A 23744-nucleotide genomic window follows, 5' to 3' on the forward strand; every position below is an offset into this window, starting at 1 on the left:
CCTTAATCGGCTGGCCCTTATGTCCTAGCTATGGAAATGGATTAACTCACCCTACACAGTCTGACCCTTTGTCAGGTATACAACACCGGAGACAATCTCGCCCTGGTATCTGAGTTGAAAGGAAACATACACGCCACTCAACGACAATCCTGCATACTGCTCATTGGGACATAATTTGCTACACAATTCTTGTCAATTGAATTCAACAGTAAGGCCTCATTTTGTTTTAGATTCCTCACACTGGGCTCCATTATGTCGTGACTTGACTTTAACATTAATCTGAAGACTGTTATTTATCTAATTAACTAACTATGTTTAATTGTTACCCAATTTAAAATACTCATATAACAATTAACTCATTAGGATCTGGGGCACCACGAGAGCGGTTCTTTAAAAGAGTTACCATCTCCTGAATTAAACTTTACCTATCACATCTATAAAGTCAAGTTATTAATCATAACCTCCCATCATATCATCATTCTTAACAGTCGTAACCTCCTTGCATCTGCAAAAACCTGAGCCTTACATATGATTCAGTACTACACAAATTGGTTTAATTATTTATTTACTAGCTAATTAAATGGGAAAACAGGATAAACATACACACTCTGCACCGGTTATTGACTGGATAATTAATACGCTGAAAACAGGTCCCTAGCGGAATGACAACAACATGGATGCTTGTTAAAGAAGAGGCGGAGAGAGAAACAGAGACACTTAACATTGCCACATTCAGAAACTACTCTCACCTACAGTAACCATATACTTTGCACACGAACTGCCGCCCGCTTTGAGAAATAAATCATTAATGTATTTACGTGAAATGCCTGGGTTTGCAGCGGGTCTTTTGGTGAAAGGGGCAGCCTTGGAAAGGGGGTTGGACCCTTTCGCTTGTAAGACTCTGTCTGAAATGGTTCCAACAATTCTTCTCCTGTAGTCCTTCTTCTTAGTTTTCCAGTACCTATTGACTTGTCATGTAGTCCTGAACTGAAATAGAGTTGATTTCCCTTCCATTCGATCTTGAAGACGCTTCTTTGAAGATAGGCTTAGCCAGCCATATCAATGGTTCCCCAATGGAATGAGTAACTGGATGGTCCTACTTAAATTCACTTTCAAAGATACTTTACTTCGAACAGCTAATCAGCCGTATCAGTGATTGTCCAGGAGGTGAGTTTATCATCTCCACCTCGTATTGAGATTCAAAGTTCAAACAATTTTAAACGTGCAGCTGCAGCTTTTCTGGTCTAATGTATTTTTTCTTCATACATTTTGCCCGAAAGGGGCGGTTCCAACAGGCTGACAAGCTCCTTGACCTCACTCCAGGGTGGTGACTACTCACTGTGCAAAGTTATGTAAAACAAAAAAAATATGTCGTTGGTATACTTTCCAAGTTACAGAATTTCCTTTATAACATTTTTAATGACATCGCAAAATAGCAAACAAAATTACATTAGTGTTCTATAGATCGCCTCTGACCATTCCACACATTCTACGTTCAAAATATTGTTCCAGTATTAGCTTTTGAATGTGTTAGAGTTTCAGTGGGAAAAAGGTTTGTTGAGACAAAACACATGCCTTTGGTTTATCTGGAGAGTGCAAGCCTGGATCTTCTCTCTTGATAATGTTAATCCCCACTAGTTATTTTCTTTTGCGTTTGAAAGGGGGTCTGATTGAAGTTATTCATTGCAAACCTGATCTTACCTATTTAGAATCTCGTGGACAGTCATGACACTATCTATGCATGTTTGTCACAGCCCACGTTTAGACAACTGAATGGGAACTGCCTGTCCACACATTTAATCGATTCCAAATGCATTTGGTATTTGGTATTTGATTAGGATCCACGGTCCCAGCAACAATGGCTAACCGTGTCGCGGACTGCGTTTGATTGACAACTAAGAAATATATATGCTAACTATGGATAACAGTCATTCAAGTTCAGCATAGTTAACTAGCTAGTAAAGTGATTCAATTTACTTGCTAGCTAACCAAATGACACCTGAATCTCTAGCTGTAACCAACAAAAAACGATATGAGAAAAAGTCGGCCACTTACCCACTCGACAATGACATCTTTCAAGCAGCTAGCTAGCTAACGTTTGGCTCTATTTTTTAGCTTTCAACATAAATAGATACGCTAACCTAGTAGCCACGTTATGACTAAATTATGATCATTGCCCTTGCTAGTTTGATTGTATTGACATTCCCAACCTTAGTTGCATTCGTCCATTTTTATCCAAAATATTGGGTCATTATAACTGAAACAGTGCATACCGAAAGGGTGGTGGCAGCAAACCAGGCCAGCTGTGATTAACAATATGATAGCAATATGTTTTGTACTACCAAGAAATGTAGTAGTGAATTATATGTATTATGCATTGAACTGCATCTATTCTGCCAACAATGCTTTACTCTACGTCATGGATTCTTTTGTCAAATAGAACCTATTTTTAAAATCTATGAAGTCGGTTTTGTAGCATACACTGGGAATTTGATATTTTGTACTGATATTATGATGGTCTGTTTGTTTCATATCTGCAAAGTTGTTAGAACACTGTCAGTTCCACTTTAAGAGCATTGAAGATAAATCAAAATCAGTAAAAAAAATATTTTGAGCTAGCTAACTAGCAGTTTTACATCAAAGATCAGCTGATAGCCTACCCAATGTCAATCATGTCTTTAGGAGAAACTGTAACTATACTGAACAAAAATATAAATATAAAATGTAACAATTTCGATGATTTTACTGATTTGCAGATCATTTAAGTAAATCAATCAATTGAAATAAATTCATTAGGCCCTAATCTATGGATTTCACATGACTGGGCAGTGGCTCAGTCATGGGTGGGCCTAGGAGGGCATAGACCCACCCACTTGGGAGCCAGGCCCACCCAATCAGAATGGGTTGTTTCCCACAAAATAGCTATATAGCAGACAGAAATACTCCTCGGTTTTATCAGCTGTCCGGGTGGCTGGTCTCTGACGATCCCGAAGTTGAAGAAGCAAGATGTGGAGGGCTGGTGTGGTTACACGTGGTCTGCTGGCCGGTTGGACGTACTGCTGAGTTCTCTAAAACAGCGGAGGCGGCTTATCGTAGATAAATTAACATTCAACCCTCTGGCAACAGCTCTGTTGGACATCTGTGCAGTCAACATGCCAATTGCACACTCCTTCAAAACCTGACCCATTTGTGGCATTGTGTTGTGTGATAAAACTTCACATTTTAGTGGCCTTTTATTATCCCCAGCACAAGATGCACCTGTGTAATGATCATGCAGTTTAATCAGCTTGATATGCTACACCTGTCAGGTGGATGGATTATATTGGAAAATGAGAAATGCTCACTAACAGGGATGTAAACAAATTTGTGCACACAAGTTTGACAGAAATAAGGTTTTTGTGCATATGGAACATTTCTGGGATCTTTTATTTCAGCTCATGAAACATGGGACCAACACTTTACATGTTGCGTTTAAATTTTTGTTCAGTATACCTTGCAATTTGTGATGAGTTTGTGTGTTGCAGAAATAAATAGGCCTATGCTTAAAAATGTTAGAGGGAAATTTCAAATGTTCTATTTCTATGTTTTGTAGTAAAAAACAATAACGGAAGATAAGTGTTTCCAATGACATCATCAACCAATTAGTAGACAATTAGTTTGCAATGCCTACTCATTGGTTAAAATCACATGACGCACACTGTTGTCATTGGAAACACTTATCTTCCTCTATCTTTTTCTACTACAAAACATAGAAAAGCGCCTTTTTCACATACAGTATGTTGGGATGGTGCTGGAGATGTTGAAGTTGACATTTTTTTAAATGTCCCTTTAAAGGCAGTTAATATGTTATTACATTTACATTTAAGTCATTTAGCAGACGCTCTTATCATGACATCAGTGGAACAGCCACTTTACAATAGTGCATCTAGGTCTTTTAAGGGGGAGAGGGAGGGATTACTTTATCCTATCCTAGGTATTCCTTAAAGAGGTGGGGTTTCAGGTGTCTCCGGAAGGTGGTGATTGACTCCGCTGTCCTGGCGTCGTGAGGAGTTTGTTCCACCATTGGGGGCCAGAGCAGCGAACAGTTTTGACTGGGCTGAGCGGGAACTGTACTTCCTCAGTGGTAGGGAGGCGAGCAGGCCAGAGGTGGATGAACGCAGTGCCCTTGTTTGGGTGTAGGGCCTGATCAGAGCCTGGAGGTAGTGAGTGCCGTTCCCCTCACAGCTCCGTAGGCAAGCACCATGGTCTTGTAGCGGATGCGAGCTTCAACTGGAAGCCAGTGGAGAGAGCGGAGGAGCGGGGTGACGTGAGAGAACTTGGGAAGGTTGAACACCAGACGGGCTGCGGCGTTCTGGATGAGTTGTAGGGGTTTAATGGCACAGGCAGGGAGCCCAGCCAACAGCGAGTTGCAGTAATCCAGACGGGAGATGACAAGTGCCTGGATTAGGACCTGCGCCGCTTCCTGTGTGAGGCAGGGTCGTACTCTGCGGATGTTGTAGAGCATGAACCTACAGGAACGGGCCACCGCCTTGATGTTATTGAGAACGACAGGGTGTTGTCAGGATCACGCCAAGGTTCTTAGCGCTCTGGGAGGAGGACACAATGGAGTTGTCAACCGTGATGGCGAGATCATGGAACGGGCAGTCCTTCCCGGGAGGAAGAGCAGCTCCGTCTTGCCGAGGTTCAGCTTGAGGTGATGATCCGTCATCCACACTGATATGTCTGCCAGACATGCAGAATGCGATTCGCCACCTGGTCGTCAGAAGGGGAAAGGAAAGATTAATTGTGTGTCGTCTGCATAGCAATGATAGGAGAGACCATGTGAGGTTATGACAGAGCCAAGTGACTTGGTGTATAGCGAGAATAGGAGAGGGCCTAGAACAGAGCCCTGGGGACACCAGTGGTGAGCACGTGGTGAGGAGACAGATTCTCGCCCGCCACCTGGTAGGAGCGACCTGTCAGGTAGGGACGCAATCCAAGCGTGGGCCGCGCCGAGATGCCCAACTCGGAGAGGGTGGAGAGGAGGATCTGATGGTTCACAGTATCGAAGGCAGCCGATAGGTCTAGAAGGATGAGAGCAGAGGAGAGAGTTAGCTTTAGCAGTGCGGAGCGCCTCCGTGATACAGAGAAGAGCAGTCTCAGTTGAATGACTAGTCTTGAAACCTGACTGATTTGGATCAAGAAGGTCATTCTGAGAGAGATAGCGGGAGAGCTGGCCAAGGACGGCACGTTCAAGAGTTTTGGAGAGAAAAGAAAGAAGGGATACTGGTCTGTAGTTGTTGACATCAGAGGGATCGAGTGTAGGTTTTTTCAGAAGGGTGCAACTCTCGCTCTCTTGAAGACGGGAGGGACGTAGCCAGCGGTCAGGGATGAGTTGATGAGCGAGGTGAGGTAAGGGAGAAGGTCACCGGAGATGGTCTGGAGAAGAGAGGAGGGGATAGGGTCAAGCGGGCAGGTTGTTGGGCGGCCGGCCGTCACAAGACGCGAGATGTCATCTGGAGAGAGAGGGGAGAAAGAGGTCAGAGCACAGGGTAGGGCCGTTTGACTTAGCAAACGAGGATCGGATAAACCTTCTTTTCAAAATGGTTGACGAAGTCATCTGCAGAGAGGGAGGAGGGGGGGAGGGGAGGAGGATTCAAGAGGGAGGAGAAGGTGGCAAAGAGCTTCCTAGGGTTAGAGGCAGATGCTTGGAATTTAGAGTGGTAGAAAGTGGCTTTAGCAGCAGAGACAGAGGAGGAAAATGTAGAGAGGAGGGAGTGAAAGGATGCCAGGTCTGCAGGGAGGCGAGTTTTCCTCCATTTCCGCTCGGCTGCCCGGAGCCCTGTTCAACATGTTATCAATTTCTAGAAATACATTTTCAGGGGGGGGAGACACAAACACAAATACAACATAATGTAAACTCAGAATAGCCTCACCTCGTCTAGGTATGGACTCTAAAAGGTGTCAAACGCGCTCCACAGGGATGCTGGCCCATGTTGGCTCCAATGCTTCCCACAGTTGTGTCAATATGGCTGGATGTCCTTTGGGTGGTGGAGCATTCTTGATACACACGGGAAACTATTGAACGTGAAAAACACAGCAGCTTTGCAGTTCTTGACACAAAAACCGGTGGCACCTACTACCATACCCCGTTCAAATGCACTTAAATATTTTGACTCGCTGAATTCACACTTTGAATGGCACACATAAACAATCCATGTCTCAATTGTCTCAAGGCTTGTCTCAAGTCTTCTTTATCCTGTCTCCCCTTAATTTACACTGATTGAAGCGGATTTAACAAGCAACATCAGTAAGGGATCATAGTGTTCACCTGGTAAGTCTATGTAATTTAATGTTTAGTAAACTCAGTGTATATTGCCTCTAACTATTTTATCCCCCATCTCTCCATCTCTGTGTAGTGGTGAGGCTGGAGTGTTGACTTGGATCACCCATGGCTTTGCTAATTCTCTTCCCCAGCCTGCTGGGACACCCCGGCTAGGCAGAGCCAACACTGAGGTAAGCACTATGCTATGTCATCATAGCAAATAGATACTAATATGTTGGTGGATTTCTAATTGGTAAGAAATGGAGATCCACTACAGATTTGTGTTAACGTTACTGCAAGATCGTTTTGAGTTCAATCTCGGTGTGCCAGGTTTGACTCTGTTCTCTGTTTATCCTTATCCTTCAGCCCTCCACCACACAGGAGGAGAACAGGTACAGCACTTCCGTGTGTGCGTGTCTGCGTGTCTGTGCATTTTCCAGAGGCAGTTTACTACTGAGTGTTGTTTATTCTGTTTATTCTCCTGTGTGGACATCACTATTCAAGAGTTAGTAAATGGTCTCACGCTGATTAATACTATGTACTATGTTACACACTTAATTTGTAAATTGGGAGGTGTCGGAACAAATAGTGAGCCTGAGGGTGGTACAGCAAACGCATGAAAAAGAAAATCACCTTTGTAATCAAGCATTGCATGCATTTTCATCGATTTTTGCTTACTGGCATAGAGCAGTAGAGTAGAGGCACTTTCAGAAGTTGCACACATGGGGGGGAGGGGAGTTTGTAGCATAGTCTGGGAAAAATGTTGCCTTTCATAAATCATTTTAGATGATTGAAGACTTAGCAGAATTTATTTTTATACCTCACAAAATATCCAAATGACTACTTTGACACTGACAAACTGAGATTATGAGATTTTTAAAAACGACCTCGTCCACCAATAGCTTAGGTGTGTGGAGATACACAGTACTAGTCAAAGGTTTGGACACACCTACTCGTTCAAAGGTTTTTCTTTAATTTTTACTATTTTCTAAATTGTAGAATCATAGTGAAGACATCAAAACTATGAAATAACGAAAAAAGTGTTAAACAAATCAAAATATGTTTTATATTTGAAATTCTTCAAAGTAGCCACCTGTGAGGATCGTCGCTGGAGACAGGAAGAAGGTACAGGGAGAACATTTAATAAATAATGGACATGAAACAGGACAGAACAGCGTCTGGACAGGGGACAAAATAACGACATCAATGCAGACACCGGGAATAACGTGAGGAACAGACAGATAAAGGGGAGACAATCAAATAATGATGGAGTTCAGGTGCACGTAATGTAGGGGACAGGTGTGCATAATGATAGGCTGTCTGGTGCTCCCACGGCAAACCGGCTGAGGCGTGGAAGCCTGGCGAACCGGCTGCGGCGTGGGAGCCTGGCGTACCGGCTGCGGCGTGGGAGCCTGGCGAACCGGCTGCGGCGTGGGAGCCTGGCGAACCGGTTGAAGGGGTGGGAGCCTGGCGAACCGGCTGCGGCGTGGGAGCCTGGCGAACCGGCTGCGGCGTGGGAGCCTGGCGAACCGGCTGCGGCGTGGGAGCCCGGCGAACCGGCTGAGGCGTGGGAGCCCGGCGAACCGGCTGAGGCGTGGGAGCCCAATGGCCGGCTGAGGCGTGGGAGCCCAATGGCCGGCTGAAGCATGACGTGGGGTGGGCGCCTGCCGAGACCACCGGGGTGAGAAAAACCTCTTGATCCAGCTATGGCATGGAAGCCCGACGAGCTAGCTGAGGCACCCCCGGAACCGGATCCAACATCACCAACAACAAACAAGGCCTCCCTGATGCTTCCAATTTTGGTGTCAACATTCTGTGAGGATCGAAACTTTTGACAGATGTGCATAATGATAGGCCGTCTGGAGCCCTCGAGTGCCAGAGAGGGAAAGCGAGAGCAGGCGTGACACCACCCTTTGCCTTGATGATAGTTTTGCACATTTCAATTAACAGGTGTGCCTTGTTAAAAGTTAATTTGTGGAATTTCTTTCCTTCTTAATGCGTTTGAGCCAATCCGTTGTGACAAGGAGAGGTATACAGAAGATAGCAGTTTTTGGTAAAAGACCAAGTCCATATTATTGCAAGAACAGCTCTAATAAGCAAAAAGAAACGACAGTCCATCATTACTATAAGATATGAAGGTCAGTCAATCCGGAAGATTTCTGGAACTTTGAACGTTTCTTGAAGTGCCGTCGCAAAACCCATCTAGTGCTATGATGAAACTGGCTCTCATGAGGACCACAACAGGAAGACCCAGGGTTACCTCTGCTGCAGAGGATAAGTTCATTAGAGTTGCTTGGGCCAAGAAACACGAGCAATGGACATTAGACCGGTGGAAATCTGTCATTTTGGTTCTAACCGTTATGTCTTGTGAGACGCAGACTAGGTGAATGGATGATCTCTGCACGTATGGTTCTCACGTGATGCATGAAGGAGGAGGTTTGATGGTGTGGGGATGCTTTGCTGGTGACACTGTCACTGATTTATTTAGAATTCAAGGCAAACTCAACCAGCATGAATACCACAGCATTCTGCAGCGATACGCCGTCCCATCTGTTTTGCGCTTAGTGGGACATTCATTTGTTTTCAACAGAACAAGGACCCAACACACCTCCAGGCTGTGTAAGGGCTATTTGACCAAGAAGGAGAGTGATGGAGTGCTGCATCAGATGACCTGGCATCCACAATCCTCCCACCTCAACCCAATTGAGATGGACCGCAGAGTGAAGGAAAAGCAGCCAAAAAGTGCTCAGCATATGTGAGAACTCCTTCAAGACTGTTGGAAAAGCAATCCAGGTGAAGCTGGTTGAGAGAATGCCAAGAGTGTGCAAAGCTGTCATCAAGGCAAAGAGTGGCTACTTTAAAGAATATAAAATATAAAATATTTGTTTAACACTTTTTGTGTTACTACATGATTCCATGTGTCATTTTATAGTTTTAATGTCTTCACTAGTATTCTGCAATTTAGAAAATAGTACAAATAAAGAAAAAATGAGTAGGTGTCCAAGCTTTTGACTGGTACTGTACATATTGTACAACATTAGGGGAAATTATAGTCCTATAAAAGCTTTCCAGTTTCACCGACTCACCCAATGATGCGCAGCTCACTCACTGGTGATGGCTGATGCCCATGTCAAAAGCCTCTCTTCTTTTACTCTGTACAATATTGTTCGCTCAATAGGCCTATTTGGAAGCAGGAGTCATTTGCTTTCCAATCTGTTTTCCCTCGATTGTATTTGAAATATAGCGAAATAGCTGTTTCACCTGTATGCTGTTCACTGACAGATTTGCAGCGCGTTCCCAACTGTAGGCATGTCTCGTGATTACACCAAAAAGTTCTACAGTGACACCATCGAGAGCATCTTCACTGGTTGCATCACCGCTTGGTATGGCAATTGCACCGCCCTTGACCACAAAGCGCTACAATGGGTGGTGCGGACAACCCAGTACATCACTGAGGCCAAGCTCCCTGCCATCCAGGACCTCTATATCAGGCAGTGTCAGAGGAAAACCCGGAAAATTGCCAAAGATTCCAGCCACCAAATTCATAGACTGTTCACTCTGCTGCAGTCCGGCAAATACTACCAGAGCATCGGCACTCGGACCAACAGGCTCTAAGACAGCTTCTACCCCCAAGTCATAAGACTGCTAAGTAGCCAGACTGCTAAATAGTCAACTAATGGTATCCAAACTATCTTGCACTGACCCTACGCACACTCACTAGACTTAATATACACACTCACACACACACACTTTTACACTCATTGTTTGCTGCTGCTATTCTGTTCTTTATTTTACTATTATTATGATCTACCACTTTACCCTGCCTGCATGTACAGTGCATTCAGAAAGTATTCAGACCCCTTCCCCTTTTCCACATTTTGTTACATTACAGCCTTATTCTAAAATGGATTAAATAACAAAAATGCATCAATTTACACACAATACCCCATAATGACTAAGCAAAAAAGTTTTCAGACCCTTTCGTATGAGTCTAGAAATTCAGCTCAGGTGCATCCTGTTTCCATTGACCATCCTTGATATGTTTCTACAACTTGATTGGAGTCCACCTGTGGTAAATTCAATTGATTGGACATGATTTGGAAAGGCATGCACCTGTCTATACAAGGACCACAGTTGACAGTGCATGTCAGAGCAAAAACCAAGCCATGAGGTCGAAGGAATTGTTTGTAGAGCGCCGAGACAGGATTGTTTCGAAGCACAGAGCTGAGGAAGGATACAAAAACATTTCTGCAGCATTGAAGTTCCCCAAGAACACAGTGGAATCCATCATTCTTAAATGGACGACGTTTGGAACCACCAAGACTCTTCCTAGAGATGGCCGCCCGGCCAAACTGAGCAATCGGGGGAGAAGGGCCTTGGTCAGGGAAGTGGCCAAGAACCAGATGATCACTGACAGAGTTCCTGAGTTCCTCTGTGGAGATGGGAAAACCTTCCAGAAGGACAACCATCTCTGCAGCACTCCACCAATCAGGGCTTTATGATTGAGGTGCCAGACGGAAGCCACTCCTCAGTAAAAGGCACATGCCAGCCCGCTTGGAGATTGCCAAAAGGCACTTAAAGAACTCTCAGCCCATGAGAAACAAGATTATCTGGTCTGATGAAACCAAGATTTAACTATTTGGCCTGAATGCCAAGCGTCACGTCTGGAGGAAACCTGGCAACATCCCTACGGTGAAGCATGGTGGTGGCAGCATCATGCTGTGGGGATGTTTTTCAGCGGCAGGGACTGGGAGACAATTCAGGAGAAAAGTACAGAGAGATCCTTGATGACTGTGTCGGCCGTGAACACAAACTTAAAGGAATTGATAGGCCTGCTCCGTGTATTCCAACAGCTGAGGTTGGAGCTCTGGCTTGTTTTTTTGTACTGTTCCTACCATCGTCAGGTTCCTCTTGAGGAGCTCCTGTCCCAGCTTGTGTGAAATAAAAAGGTTATTGCATGTGATGTTGTGGCCACGGAAAGGAAAATAGTCACAAAGTATGCATGTAAATGAGTTTGGTCCATCTCCTTCCAAAAATATGCCTTCCCTCCAAATTGGTGCAGTCCAGAATGATTTTCTGGTTGGTGTCTGGGATGAACAGTTCAAAAGAAGACTTGTCCTGCACATGAGTAACCGCCATCCGCGTCGGCCCTGGTTGCATCCTTATCACATTGGCAGCCATGCGGGGTGGCTCATTCCTTGGACAAAAAGACTATTCAATTTCACAATTTTTTTTACATCCATATTTCTCCTCCTGCAGCCTTCTGATAAACTGGTTGCTGACGGGCTGGTCCTGGGGCTGGCTGAGGGTCAATCTCATCCTCTTCTTCCAACTCACTGTCAGACTTCGAATTGACAGAGACATGATCCTCATATTCGAAAATGTCTTAGTCTTCCAAAGTGGTAGACGCTCCATCCTAACTAATTTCTCTCTCTGCAAAAATTATTTCGAAGGCCCTCTGTGCAGAGATTATTTTTGCCATACTGATTGATTGTGTTAAGGAGCCACACATGCAAAGCTATTTATTTGTTGTGTCCCTCCCCCAATTTGCACCTGGCTGGGGTACAGTGTGGGAAAATACAGAATTTTTATAATGTATTTTAAATAATGTATCGAAATAATGTATTGTAATAACATTGTGCAGGTTCCCGCAAGACATTATGTAGTTTCACACACTACAAAGGGTAAAGAGTGCAAGAAACGTGGGAAACAGGCAGACAGCCAGGGAGACAGACATGTTCTTGGTGTTATGTTGAAACAGCAGGCCCAGGGAGGAGAAAGACAGAGTGAAGGCACACAGCAAATCTTTTTGTTTAATTTTTGCTTGTTTTCACCTACACACACACATTTCCACACTTTTATTAGCTTCGGGTCCAGTGGAACCAAGTAATAAATATGTAATATAAATGTGTAAGGGGGTGCACAGTGTGCACTCAACGAAATTGTGTTATTTTACATGTTCTTCACAGAAAATAAGCCAAGGCCAATGATTCTCAGGTTGAAAAAATAAACATTGAAAAATGGTCCCACAGACACGAACACCACACAAGGGTTAAGAACTTAAGAAATATTTGACAGACAGGGCACAATGTTTCCTCAATATTAAGGTGTACTGCAGGAGTCGGTTTTGGGACCAGATCTCGTTACTATTTATAAATAATATTGGTCTATGTATTAAATCCTGTAATATCAATCAGTATGCAGATGATACAGTAATGTATGCCATTGCACCGACAGTTGACCAAGCTATGTGAGAGCTGCGATCTGATTTTGATACATTACAGAAAGCCCTTGTTGATTTAAAACTTTCACTTAATGCGGGCATAACGAAATATGTCGTTCTCTAATTCATGTAAAAATGTCTCAGATGGGCTCTATATTCACTCATTGGATGGTTCTCTCATCGAGCGGGTTCCCGCCTATAAATATCCGGGCATTTGGATTGATGAAGAACGTTTAAAAAACATACTGATGAGCTAGTTTAAAAGCTAAGGTTTAAAGTGGGCTTGTACGGCAGAAAGTACAGTCAACTTTCCTGACAGATCTTGACTATGGTGACACCATTTACCAGAATGCAGAAGCCACTACTCTTGAGATGCCGTCTACGATAGAGCCCTTAACTTCATTTACAGGTGAAAGTTTTAATACTAGTTTAATCACTTTTTTTAATCACGTTTTGAAAGTTTTAATCACTGCATCCTGTATCAGACGGTAGCTCACTTCATTACTCCCTTGTTTACAAAGAGATACCAAACCCATTCATTCTTGAGGTGCTGCTTGTCTCGAGCAAAGTTTGGTAAAACCACTTTTAGTATTAATGCACCACAGTTATGGAATGCATTACAAAACAAATTACACCTGGATAGGTCAGTTTAAAACTCGGTTGTTAAGTGTTCACCGAAGTGTGCACTTGTTTCAATTGATTGTTATAGCTTGTTGATGTAATACATTTATAGCTGTCTTGTAGTATTTTTTAAATATTTTTGTTGTTGCTGTATTGATGTCATTTTTGTCCTCAGGTGACCATTGTAAATGGGACACTGGTCTCAATTCGGTTCCCCTGAATAGATAAAAGTTCATACATTTTGTACTTACATGAGTTTTGTAGATCTCGCTAACCTAATGGGAAAGGGTTTAGCACCATCTAAATGCTGCCAATCCTTCCCATAATCCTTCCCATTCATTGGCATCTATTTTTTATTTATTCAGATTTAGAATGCCATGGTGAAAATATTAAGTTCAATGTAACAAATATAAGCTACAATACCTGAATTGACCATCTTCTGATACGTCAAACCTAAAAAGTTCAAAACTCGTACCAGTTCTGCCACTGCCCACGCGTGCGTTACTGTAAACTGCTTTCACAGCCCTCCTACCGCATTCTAATGTATATATTTAGCAAAGCCGTGGCCAAAGCTGTCAATGAAAGTGGTTGTTAATCAAAACAATTTTCATATTTTATCTCTCCACAGACAGGGGTCGAGCGTCATCGGCTGGATTGCCCAGGGATTGGCCAGTGTGGTTCCACAGCCTGAATTGAAAAACATGGAGGAGGTGGAGCCTGCAGTGACAACAGAGGTACATATGGAATGGTCTGACAGGTGCCCTGAAGGGTTCCGCAGATTTTATTTGAGTAATAGCCTGTAGCAGTATTGTCTGAACTTCTAAGTCAGTTAAATTGGTTGTGGTTAAGTGTTGTAGCTATAGAACAGCCCCTACCTAAAATCACACTGTACACTAAAAATGTTAAAGTAAAGAGGACTTAGGTAGCCCCTCAAGCATTTGTTAACTTCAATCAGCAAGCTCTAATAAATAAAAACAATCTCAGTTAGAGAGGACCAAAATGTATTATTCATAGTTAAATTATAGCATTAGCTTTCTTTGACTCATCTCTGTCCTGTACTTGGAACCAGGATAGACGTTTTTAACAGCATTTCCATACAGATTGCAGAGGTGATCAAGGTGCCGGAGGTTAAGAAAAAACCTAGCGTAAGTAGCTACATCAAGGGCCTTGCTAATATGCTAACCAAAACTACTCACGGTTTATGCTAACATGTAGCATTAGCTTTCTCAAACTCTCAATTCTGTACTTGGTGCCAGGCTAGCCATGTTTAACAGCATTTCCATTCAGATTCCAGAGGTGAGCAAGGCGCCGGAGGTTAAGAAAAAACCTAGCGTAAGTAGCTACATCAAGGGCCTTGCTAATCTTCTAACCAAAATTACTCATGGCTTATGCTAACGTGTAGCATTAGCTTTCTCAAACTCTCAATTCTGTACTTGGTGCCAGGCTAGCCATGCTTAACAGCATTTCCATTCAGATTGCAGAGGTGAGCAAGGCGCCGGAGGTTAAGAAAAAACCTAGCGTAAGTAGCTACATCAAGGGCCTTGCTAATATGCTAACCAAAACTACTCATGGCTTATGCTAACATGTAGCATTAGCTTTCTCAAACTCTCAATTCTGTACTTGGTGCCAGGCTAGCCATGTTTAACAGCATTTCCATACAGATTGCAGAGGTGAGCAAGGCGCCGGAGGTTAAGAAAAAACCTAGCGTAAGTAGCTACATCAAGGGCCTTGCTAATATGCTAACCAAAATGTCTCATGGCTTACGCTAACGTGTAGCATTAGCTTACTCAAACTCTCCGTTCTGTACTTGGAGCCAGGCTAGCCATGTTTAACAGCATTTCCATTCAGATTGCAGAGGTGAGCAATGCGCCGGAGGTTAAGAAAACACCTACCGTAAGTAGCAACGTCAAGGGCCTTGCTAATATGCTAACCAAAATGACTCATGGCTTATGCTAACGTGTAGCATTAGCCTTCTCAAACTCTCATGTATGTACTTGGAGCTAAGCTAGCTATGTTTAATAGAATTTCCATTCAGATTCCAGAAATGACCAAGCGTAAGTAGCTAGCTATAATATGGGCGTTGCTATGCTATGCTAACTTAAACCCAATGCTAACGGACCTGCTACAGCCATGTTCAAACTTGGTTCTAGAGATCCATTCGCCACAATGTCCCATTGCTACCCATCTCCCACCCCAGCTGTGCCTTAACTTAAGGCTGAGAGGGAGGGTTCTTGCTGGCAACAATGATTCACATGTCATCCGCTCAAGCAGATTCTGCGAGGTGGTGATTCCTGTGGTTTAGCTGTTTGATGATCTATGGGGATCGATAACTCTTGACCTGGAGAGAAAAGGGTTTTCCACAGTCCCTGATTGGAGAATCACATTTATATGAGTCAGCTATCAAAACCGAATGATATTATCCAATCACATAACATCTCCATTTGAATGTCTCCTCACTTCAGTGGCAGCCTTTGGAAGAATTTGACAGCAGTCATTCCATGCATGCATGCACTGTGTGATAATGAATTAAGAATACAGCGGGTGTTTCACAACATGCATACTACCATGCTCCACACTCTCATACTCCGAGTGCATTCTCAGAGGACGTTCTCTTGAGTACGTTATTGTGAGGACGAAATAAAACATAACATTTTAAAAGCACTCGCACTCCCCCTACTGTATTACCTCACACTGGACCTCTCCATTCACTGAACCTTCTTCTAGCCAAGGATATTGGCAACAATAGAGACTAAACAAGATATACGAAAAGCAAACGTTTTTTCATAACTATCAGCAAGCTATATGTGAATCGTAATAATCGAGCTAACCAGATCATTTTCGCCTGTTCATCTATCTCAAACTAATGTTATGCAAGGTAACTTAGATGTGAAATCTTTGTGGCTATCTAGCTAGCGAACAGTAGTAGCTCGACAGTTGCCGTTAGCCCTATTGATTTACTATGGGCTTGCAATCTACTTACACTACAGTGGGTATTGTAGGCAGGTAATGCCAAAATTAACACAGTATGTACTTATTAATGTATCAAGATAAAATATTGTAGTAAGGCAACATATGAGATGTGACTGGGCAACATTTCATTCTAAAGTCAGGGTTTATTTTCTCTCGCTTCAGCTCAAATAATGGACACCATTGATTATCAGAAGTTTTGCGTCGTTTTTTTGACATGGTTCCGTCATATTTCTACGCATACTTTCCGTTGAAGCTTGCGTCAATGCATCCTTCAAAACATGTACAAATGGAGTACTCGTCCGAGAAGTGCTCTCCGTGCTCCGTTTCGCGTACTTTTGATTTGGACTCATACTCTGACCCTCCCATGCTCCAATATGCGGAGCACGGTAGTATGCATTTTGAGAAACATATTTCTAACCCTGTAGCTGTTCAGGTCCAGAGTTGTGTATATGTGCAGGTTCCTACAGTGCCTTCAGAAAGAACACACTCTCCTTGACTTTTTCCACATTTTGTTGTGTTACAGCCTGAATTTTAAATAGATTTGGTGTCACTGGACTACACACACAATACCCCATAATGTCAAAGTGGAATTATGTTTTTAGAAATATTTACAAATTAATACAAAATTAAAAGCTGAAATGTCTTGAGTCAATACGTATTCATCCCCTTTGTTATGGCATGTCTAAATATGTTCAGGAGTAAACATTTGCTGAACAAGTCACATAATAAGTTGCATGGACTCACTCTGTGTGCAATAGTAGTGTTTAACATGATTTTTGAATGACTACCTTATCTCTGTACCCCACACATACAATTATCTGTAAGGTCCCTCAGTCAGGCAATGATTTTCAAACACAGATTCAACCACAAAGACCAGGGAGGTTTTCCTATGCTTAGCAAAGAAGGGCACCTATTGATAGATGGGTAAAAATAGAAAACGAAGACATTGAATATTTCTTTGAGCATAGTGACGTTATTCATTACACTTTGGATGGTATATCAATTTACCCAGTCCCTACAAAGATACAGGCGTCCTTCCTAACTCAGTTGTCGGAGAGGAAGTAAACCGCTCAGCAATTTCAGTCCAATGAGGACTTAAAAAAAAGTTGAATGGCTGTGATAGGAGAAAACTGAGGATACATCAACAATTTTGTAGTTACTCCACAATACTAACCTAAATGACAGAGTAAAAAGAAGGAAGTCTGTACAGAATACAAATATTCCATGCAATAAGTTTTTTTTTAAGTTAAAAAGTTTTAAAAATATTTTAAAAAGTGGCAAAGAAATTAACTTTATTTCCTGAATACAAAGAGTTATGTTTGGGCCAAATCAAACACATTACTGAGAACCACAAATTCACCTTTCTGCAGGACAATAAACAAAAACACAAATATACGGCCAAATATACGCTAGAGCTGCTTACCAAGACGACATTGAATGTTCTTGATTGGGCCTAGTTAGTTTTGACTTAAATCTGCATGAGAATCTATGGAAAGAAAATGGCTGTCTAACAAAGATCAACAACCAACTTGACAGAGCTTGAATAATTTTCAAACATTGAACAATCCAGGTGCGCAAAGCTCTTAGACTCAAAAAGACTTTCTGTAATATTTTCTTCCATAAATGTCGAGAAACATGTTTTCACTTTGTTATTATGTGGTATTGTTTGTAGATGGGTAAAAAAAAACATATATTTAATAAATGTTTTATTCAGGCTGTAACACAACAAAATGTGGAATAATTCAAGGGATCTGAAGACTTTCTGAATGTACACAAACTACTTACGACTCATTACAATGCTTATCTGTTATTGTTGAGTATTGACAGATGTTCTGTGAATGTTTGTTTCCTTCAGGTGCATGCTATCCAAGATGTCCCAGGTGAGAGCTAACAACATATTTTTTCTGTGGGTAGAAGTACTAGCATGATAATATTCATGACATTGCGTGTGGTTCTATTGATGATTTTGGGATGGGGGTGATGATGATGATGATGATCAACTCCTTATCTCTAGATGCAGAGCCTCTTCCTCATATTCCTGTGGTGGAGGTTATGTCAGATGAAGAGCCTCAAGAAGAGAAGGGAATCCCACCCAGGTGTGTGTGTGTGTGTGTGTGTGTGTGTGTGTGTGTGTGTGTGTGTGTGTGTGTGTGTGTGTGTGTGTGTGTGTGTGTGTGTGTGTGTGTGTGTGTGTGTGTGTGTGTGTGTGTGTGTGTGTGTGTGCATGAATGCCTCTCCCTTCAATCTCTCTCTTCTACCCACTTTGTTGTCTCCAATGACATTCTAATGTGTGTGTTTGTGCCTGTGTGTGGTGTGTTCTGTTCTCAGGGTGTATGAGTGGATCAAACAGGGTTTTGAGAAGGTGGTTCCACAGCCAGCTGACAACAAAGACGTCTCAGACAAGGCCGCCTGCCCACAGAAAGGTTATCTTCTAACACGCAGAGATCCTCATATTTATTATAGGGATGCTTGGGGGTGCTGAGCAATAGGTTACTCTATATTGGTTCCACAGCCTATCACCAATCTTATATCTTGTTCTGAGGCTAGAAACCTCATGCACCAGCAAGCCTATATATATATTTTTTTTTTTACATTTGTTGCATATTTATGAGCTGTTTGTTCTGCCCTTGCAGTGACCTCCAAATCTCCGGAAGCTGAAGAGGAGGCCAAAGCAAAGTGAGTCTCACAGACGTTTACGCTTTGTATTTACACTACAAGCTCATTGATACATTTGATACACAAATATGTACTTATTCATGTAAATATTACAGATTGTACAGAGGTTGTAAAGGGAACTATTTGAACAGTTTAATGAAAAAATACATTTTTCTGCTATCTCTATAACGCTGTTGTATTGTTATGTACAGTGGCAAGAAAAGGTATGTGAACCTTTTGGAAAGACCTGGATTTCTGCATCATTTGGTCATAGAATTTGATCTGATCTTCATCTAAGTCACAACAATAGACAAACACAGTCTGCTTAAACTATTAACACACAAGCAATTATCCGTTTTCATGTCTTTATTGAACACACTGTGTAAACATTCACAGTGCAGGGTTGGAAAAGTATGTGAACCCTTGGATTTAATAACAGGTTGACCTACCTTTGGCTTTTTTTGGACAGCAGTGTTTTTTTCTGTGGTGTCCTCTCATGAACACCATTCTTGTTTAGTGTAACTGGGTCCTGGACTTCCTGACGGGCCACCCCCAGGTGGTGAGGGTAGGTAACAACATCTCCACCCCGCTGATCCTCAACACTGGGGCCCCACAAGGGTGCGTTCTCAACCCACTCCTGTACTCCCTGTTCACCCATGACTGCGTGGCCGTGCACACATCCAACTCAAGGGGCCCTCAGAGTGTGGTGTCAGGAAAATAACGCCACACTCAATGTCAACAAAACAAAGGCAATGATCGTGGACTTCAGGAAACAGCAGAGGGAGCAGCCCCCTATCCACATTGACGGGACAGTAGTGGAGAAGGTGGAACGTTTTAAGTTCCTTGGCGTACACATCACAGACAAACTGAAATGTTCCACCCACACAGACAGCGTGGTGAAGAAGGTGCAGCAGCGCCTCTTCAACCTCAGGAGGCTAAAGAAATTTGGCGTGTCACCAAAAGCACTCACAAACTTCTACAGATGCACAATCGAGAGCATCCTGTCGGGCTGTATCACTGGCTGAAACGGCAACTGCTCCACCCACAACCGTAAGGCTCTCCAGAGGCTAGTGAGGTCTGCACAACGCATCACCGGGAGCGAACTACCTGCCCTCCAGGACACCTACAGCACCCGATGTCACAGGAAGGCCAAAAAGATCATCAAGGACAACAACCACCCGAGCCACTGCCCGTTCACCCCGCTATCATCTAGAAGGCGAGGTCAGTACAGGTGCATCAAAGCGGGCCCGAGAGACTGAAAAACAGCTTCTATCTCAAGGCCATCAGACTGTTAATCAGCCATCACTAACTTTGAGTGGCTGCTGCCAACACACTGACTCATCTCTAGCCACTTTAATAATGAAAACAATTGATGTAATAAATGTATCACTAGCCACTTTAAACAATGCTATTTTATATAATGTTTACATACCCTAGATTACTCATCTCATATGTATATGCTGTACTCTATACCATCTACTGCATCTTGCCTATGCTGTTTGGCCATCGCTCATTCATATATTTTTATGTACATATTCTTATTCATTCCTTTACACTTGTGTGTGTATAAGCTAGTTGTTGTGAAATTGTTATGTTAGATTACTTGTTAGATATTACTGCATGGTCGGAACTAGAAGCACAAGCATTTCGCTACGCTCGCATTAACATCTGCTAACCATGTGTATGTGACAACTAAAAAAAATATTTAGATTTGATTTATCGTAGACTCGTCAACTGAAATGTTAGCATGTTCCAGAGATTTCTGTAAGGCTTTAGCTGGCACTCTAGGATTCTTCTTAACCTCATTGAGCATTCTGTGCTGTGCTCTTGCAGTCATTTTTGCAAGATGGCCACTCCTAGGGAGAGTAGCAACGGTGCTGAACTTTCTCAATTTATAGACAATTTGTCTTACTGTGGACTGATGAACATCAAGGCTTTTAGAGATACTTTTGTAACCCTTTCCAGCTTTATGCAAGTCAACAATTCTTAATCTTAGGTCTTCTGAGATCTCTTTTGTTTGAGGCATGGTTCACATCAGGCAATGCTTCTTGTGAATAGCAAACTCACATTTTATGAGTTTTTTATAGGGCAAGGCAGCTCTAACCAACATCTCCAATCTCGTCTCATTGATTGGACTCCAGGTTAGCTGACTTCTGACTCCAATTAGCTTTTGGAGAATTCATTAGCCTAGGGGTTCACATACTTTGTCTAACCTACACTGTGAATGTTTAAATGATGTGTTCAATATAGACACGAAAAACACAATAATTTGTGTGTTAGTTTGAGCACACTGTTTGTCTATTGTTGTGACTTAGATGAAGATCAGATCAAATTTGATGACCAATTTATGCAGAAATCCAGGTAATTCCAAAGGGTTCACATACTTTTTCTTGCCACTGTATCTGTTGTCATGACAGTGAGGAGGAGAAACAGCCCAAGTAGGTGACAAAATGGCCGCAGCTTATAATTAACAGGAAATGCCATGCTTATGACAACGATTAAGGCAGCCCCCATACCTCTTTGATTGAGAGGGTTAAATGGGTTAAATACAGAAGACACATTTCGGTAGAATGCATTCAGTTGTGCAACTGACTAAGTATCCCCTTTCCCTTCCCAGTGGTCTGACACATTCTCTACGCTGCTATAACATGGGAACGGCTTGCAAATACATTCATAACACTGTTATAACATAGTAATAGCCCTGAAATGTGCTATACTCGTAAAGCATGATAGCAGCCCTTAAACATGCCATATGATGTAGACAGTCCATTTTCTGACATCTCTGTTCTCCTTCTACAGTGTGGTGGGCTGGATTGTTCAGGGCTTCGGTCGTATGTTACCTCAGCCTGTCCTGACTCCAAGTGGATCGGTGAGTGACTAACCTCCTAATAGCACAAGACAACACACCCGGATAGTATTCATTAAGGCACACTGTAGCAAAACACTTTACATGGTAAAGCACATTTCTTATCGGATAAGTTCAGGTAGTCCTTCCTTGTTTCAGTAAATGTTCTTCTGTTTGGTGCAAAGACTGAACAAGACCCTGGTTTTGGGTTAGAGATAAGGCTGGGGGAGTTCTTTATAATCAAATTTTCATTGTTATTCAAAGTTGTTCTTAAACTTCAACTGAACAGGACATTAACTGAAAGAGGACGTAGGTAAATGGGATCTGAAGTCTAACATATTTTGTTTTGTGTCTCCCCCTCTGACAGGAGAACGCTGTTCAGAACAGTAAGTAAAGCTGGCCTCATGACTTTCTCATACACATACAGCATCTCACAGATCATGAAACTCAAAATGATGTTAAAAAAAACAATCAGCATTATAGTCATATAAAATCCAAAACAGTATACAAAGAAGTCTGAACTTCCAATAGACAACAGACAGGCAGGACAACAGAGAGTACAACCAGACATTGGCACTGCTCCTTTGAGTCTGATATCAGCTGTGGACACACTTCAGTGACCTGAGTTATGCTTTGAGGTAGTTTGATTGATTGATCAGTATAGTGGGCTGGTGATTTGCAGGTTCATTGATTGGTTGATTGGTTAATTACAAGGTGTACTGATTGGTTGATTATGGCTAGTGTCCATGATGAGGCAGACTCTAACTGGGCTCCTCTTCTCATTCTGTTTCAGGGGGGAAGGTGCGCTGAGAGCCCCTTAAACAAAAGGAGAAGGAAGACTGGGAAAAAGTCGCTCACAAAAACATATACACACACATAGAAGAGGAGACTAAACCACAGGCACACACTGATGATTGGAGCGAGACAGGCAGTTCAACAGACAGGCAAAAAAGACGGAAGAATTAATAAATGGACACACGCTTAGCAGAGGAGGCTGGTGGGAGCAGCTATAGGAGGACAGGCTCACTGGAATGGCTGGAATGATATAAATGAAATGGAGTCAAACATGTAGTTTCCATGTGTTTAAACTTAACGTAGCAGGCGTAACAGAAACGCCTGAGAATATCCGGTTTTCAGCGCAAAAGGAAGTCGGAAGATGGCTGTATCCCTGAAAACCAGTTGTTGGCAACTCCGCTAAGGGAAATAAAGAGAATAGAGTAGCACACTCTATATAAATTCCCAGTAATTTGATGGGTAAATCACCAACGTTTCGGCATCCATTTGCCTTCTTCAGGGTAATGTCACGAACGCTTGAACCAGGTTATGTAGACAAACAGTGCAATTAGTGCAACCAATGACAATAGTGAGGGGTGTGTCATAATTATTTATTATTTATTATTTGATTGAGTGAAATTGTAAAAAAAAAAGTAAAAAACAAGTGTTTCTAGCATATTAGATATATTAGGCTATTGTTATCCTATGGAAACGTAATTAAATATTGTACATAATATTAACATCAACATACTTTATTGTTTAATTCAATTTCACAAACATATTTAATATATATAAAGTCAATATTCAGACCACTAGGGGTCAATGTTTTCAGAAAGGATATCCAGTAAGCCTTCCTTAGTAGTAGTAGGATCTCAATGTTACCTCCTCCTTGGTAGAGCAACATGCTCAATGCCTGTGTATTTGAGGGAGGACGTGGGATCTGATGACTCTGATCACTGAACAACTTCCCCTCAAGAATGGTCTACAATATAGCCAGTTATGCAGGGTTAAACGAATCTGTGGCCACCAGACAGATTTTGACAACAATACAACAAAAATGACATACATTCAAATGAGAGGATACAAGGACAAAACTCTTGATGCTGCAATGATCTCAAAAACCAAGAGAGGAATATGTAAAAACTCAACCAAAGAAGAAAAACAATGCCACAGTCTTTTGCACCGAGTACACCAAGTATTTGGAGAAAATGAAAGCAATCCCGAAAAAGCACTGGAATATTCTGCAATCTCATCACCTGTTCATGTGGGAAAGCCTACATAGGACAAGCAAAAATATAATTAAAACAATGCATAGCTGAACACAGTAGCTCAATCAGTAGCTCAATATGAAC

At 42.3% G+C, this 23744-nt stretch overlaps 1 protein-coding gene across 12 annotated transcripts in view; it reads left to right on the plus strand.

The window, feature by feature from the left end:
* cngb1a (cyclic nucleotide gated channel subunit beta 1a) overlaps nucleotides 1-23744 on the plus strand; it is an 84786-nt gene that overhangs the window by 12718 nt on the left and 48324 nt on the right. For 6 of the 12 annotated variants that reach the window (XM_029641120.2, XM_029641123.2, XM_029641121.2 and 3 more), the window contains exons 5-18: nucleotides 6399-6495; nucleotides 6671-6696; nucleotides 13777-13882; nucleotides 14249-14293; nucleotides 14436-14480; nucleotides 14623-14667; nucleotides 14810-14854; nucleotides 14997-15041; nucleotides 17974-17998; nucleotides 18133-18214; nucleotides 18447-18541; nucleotides 18752-18794; nucleotides 21573-21642; nucleotides 21986-22004. In XM_029641120.2, coding sequence (XP_029496980.2) covers nucleotides 6399-6495; nucleotides 6671-6696; nucleotides 13777-13882; nucleotides 14249-14293; nucleotides 14436-14480; nucleotides 14623-14667; nucleotides 14810-14854; nucleotides 14997-15041; nucleotides 17974-17998; nucleotides 18133-18214; nucleotides 18447-18541; nucleotides 18752-18794; nucleotides 21573-21642; nucleotides 21986-22004 — 788 coding nt within the window. The remainder of the gene's footprint in view (nucleotides 1-6398; nucleotides 6496-6670; nucleotides 6697-13776; nucleotides 13883-14248; nucleotides 14294-14435; nucleotides 14481-14622; nucleotides 14668-14809; nucleotides 14855-14996; nucleotides 15042-17973; nucleotides 17999-18132; nucleotides 18215-18446; nucleotides 18542-18751; nucleotides 18795-21572; nucleotides 21643-21985; nucleotides 22005-23744) is intronic. The other 6 variants (XM_065012947.1, XM_065012946.1, XM_029641124.2 and 3 more) reach the window with 6 other exon arrangements.

This window comes from Oncorhynchus nerka, linkage group LG28 (genome assembly GCF_034236695.1).
Source record: "Oncorhynchus nerka isolate Pitt River linkage group LG28, Oner_Uvic_2.0, whole genome shotgun sequence".
Lineage (NCBI taxonomy): Eukaryota > Metazoa > Chordata > Actinopteri > Salmoniformes > Salmonidae > Oncorhynchus > Oncorhynchus nerka.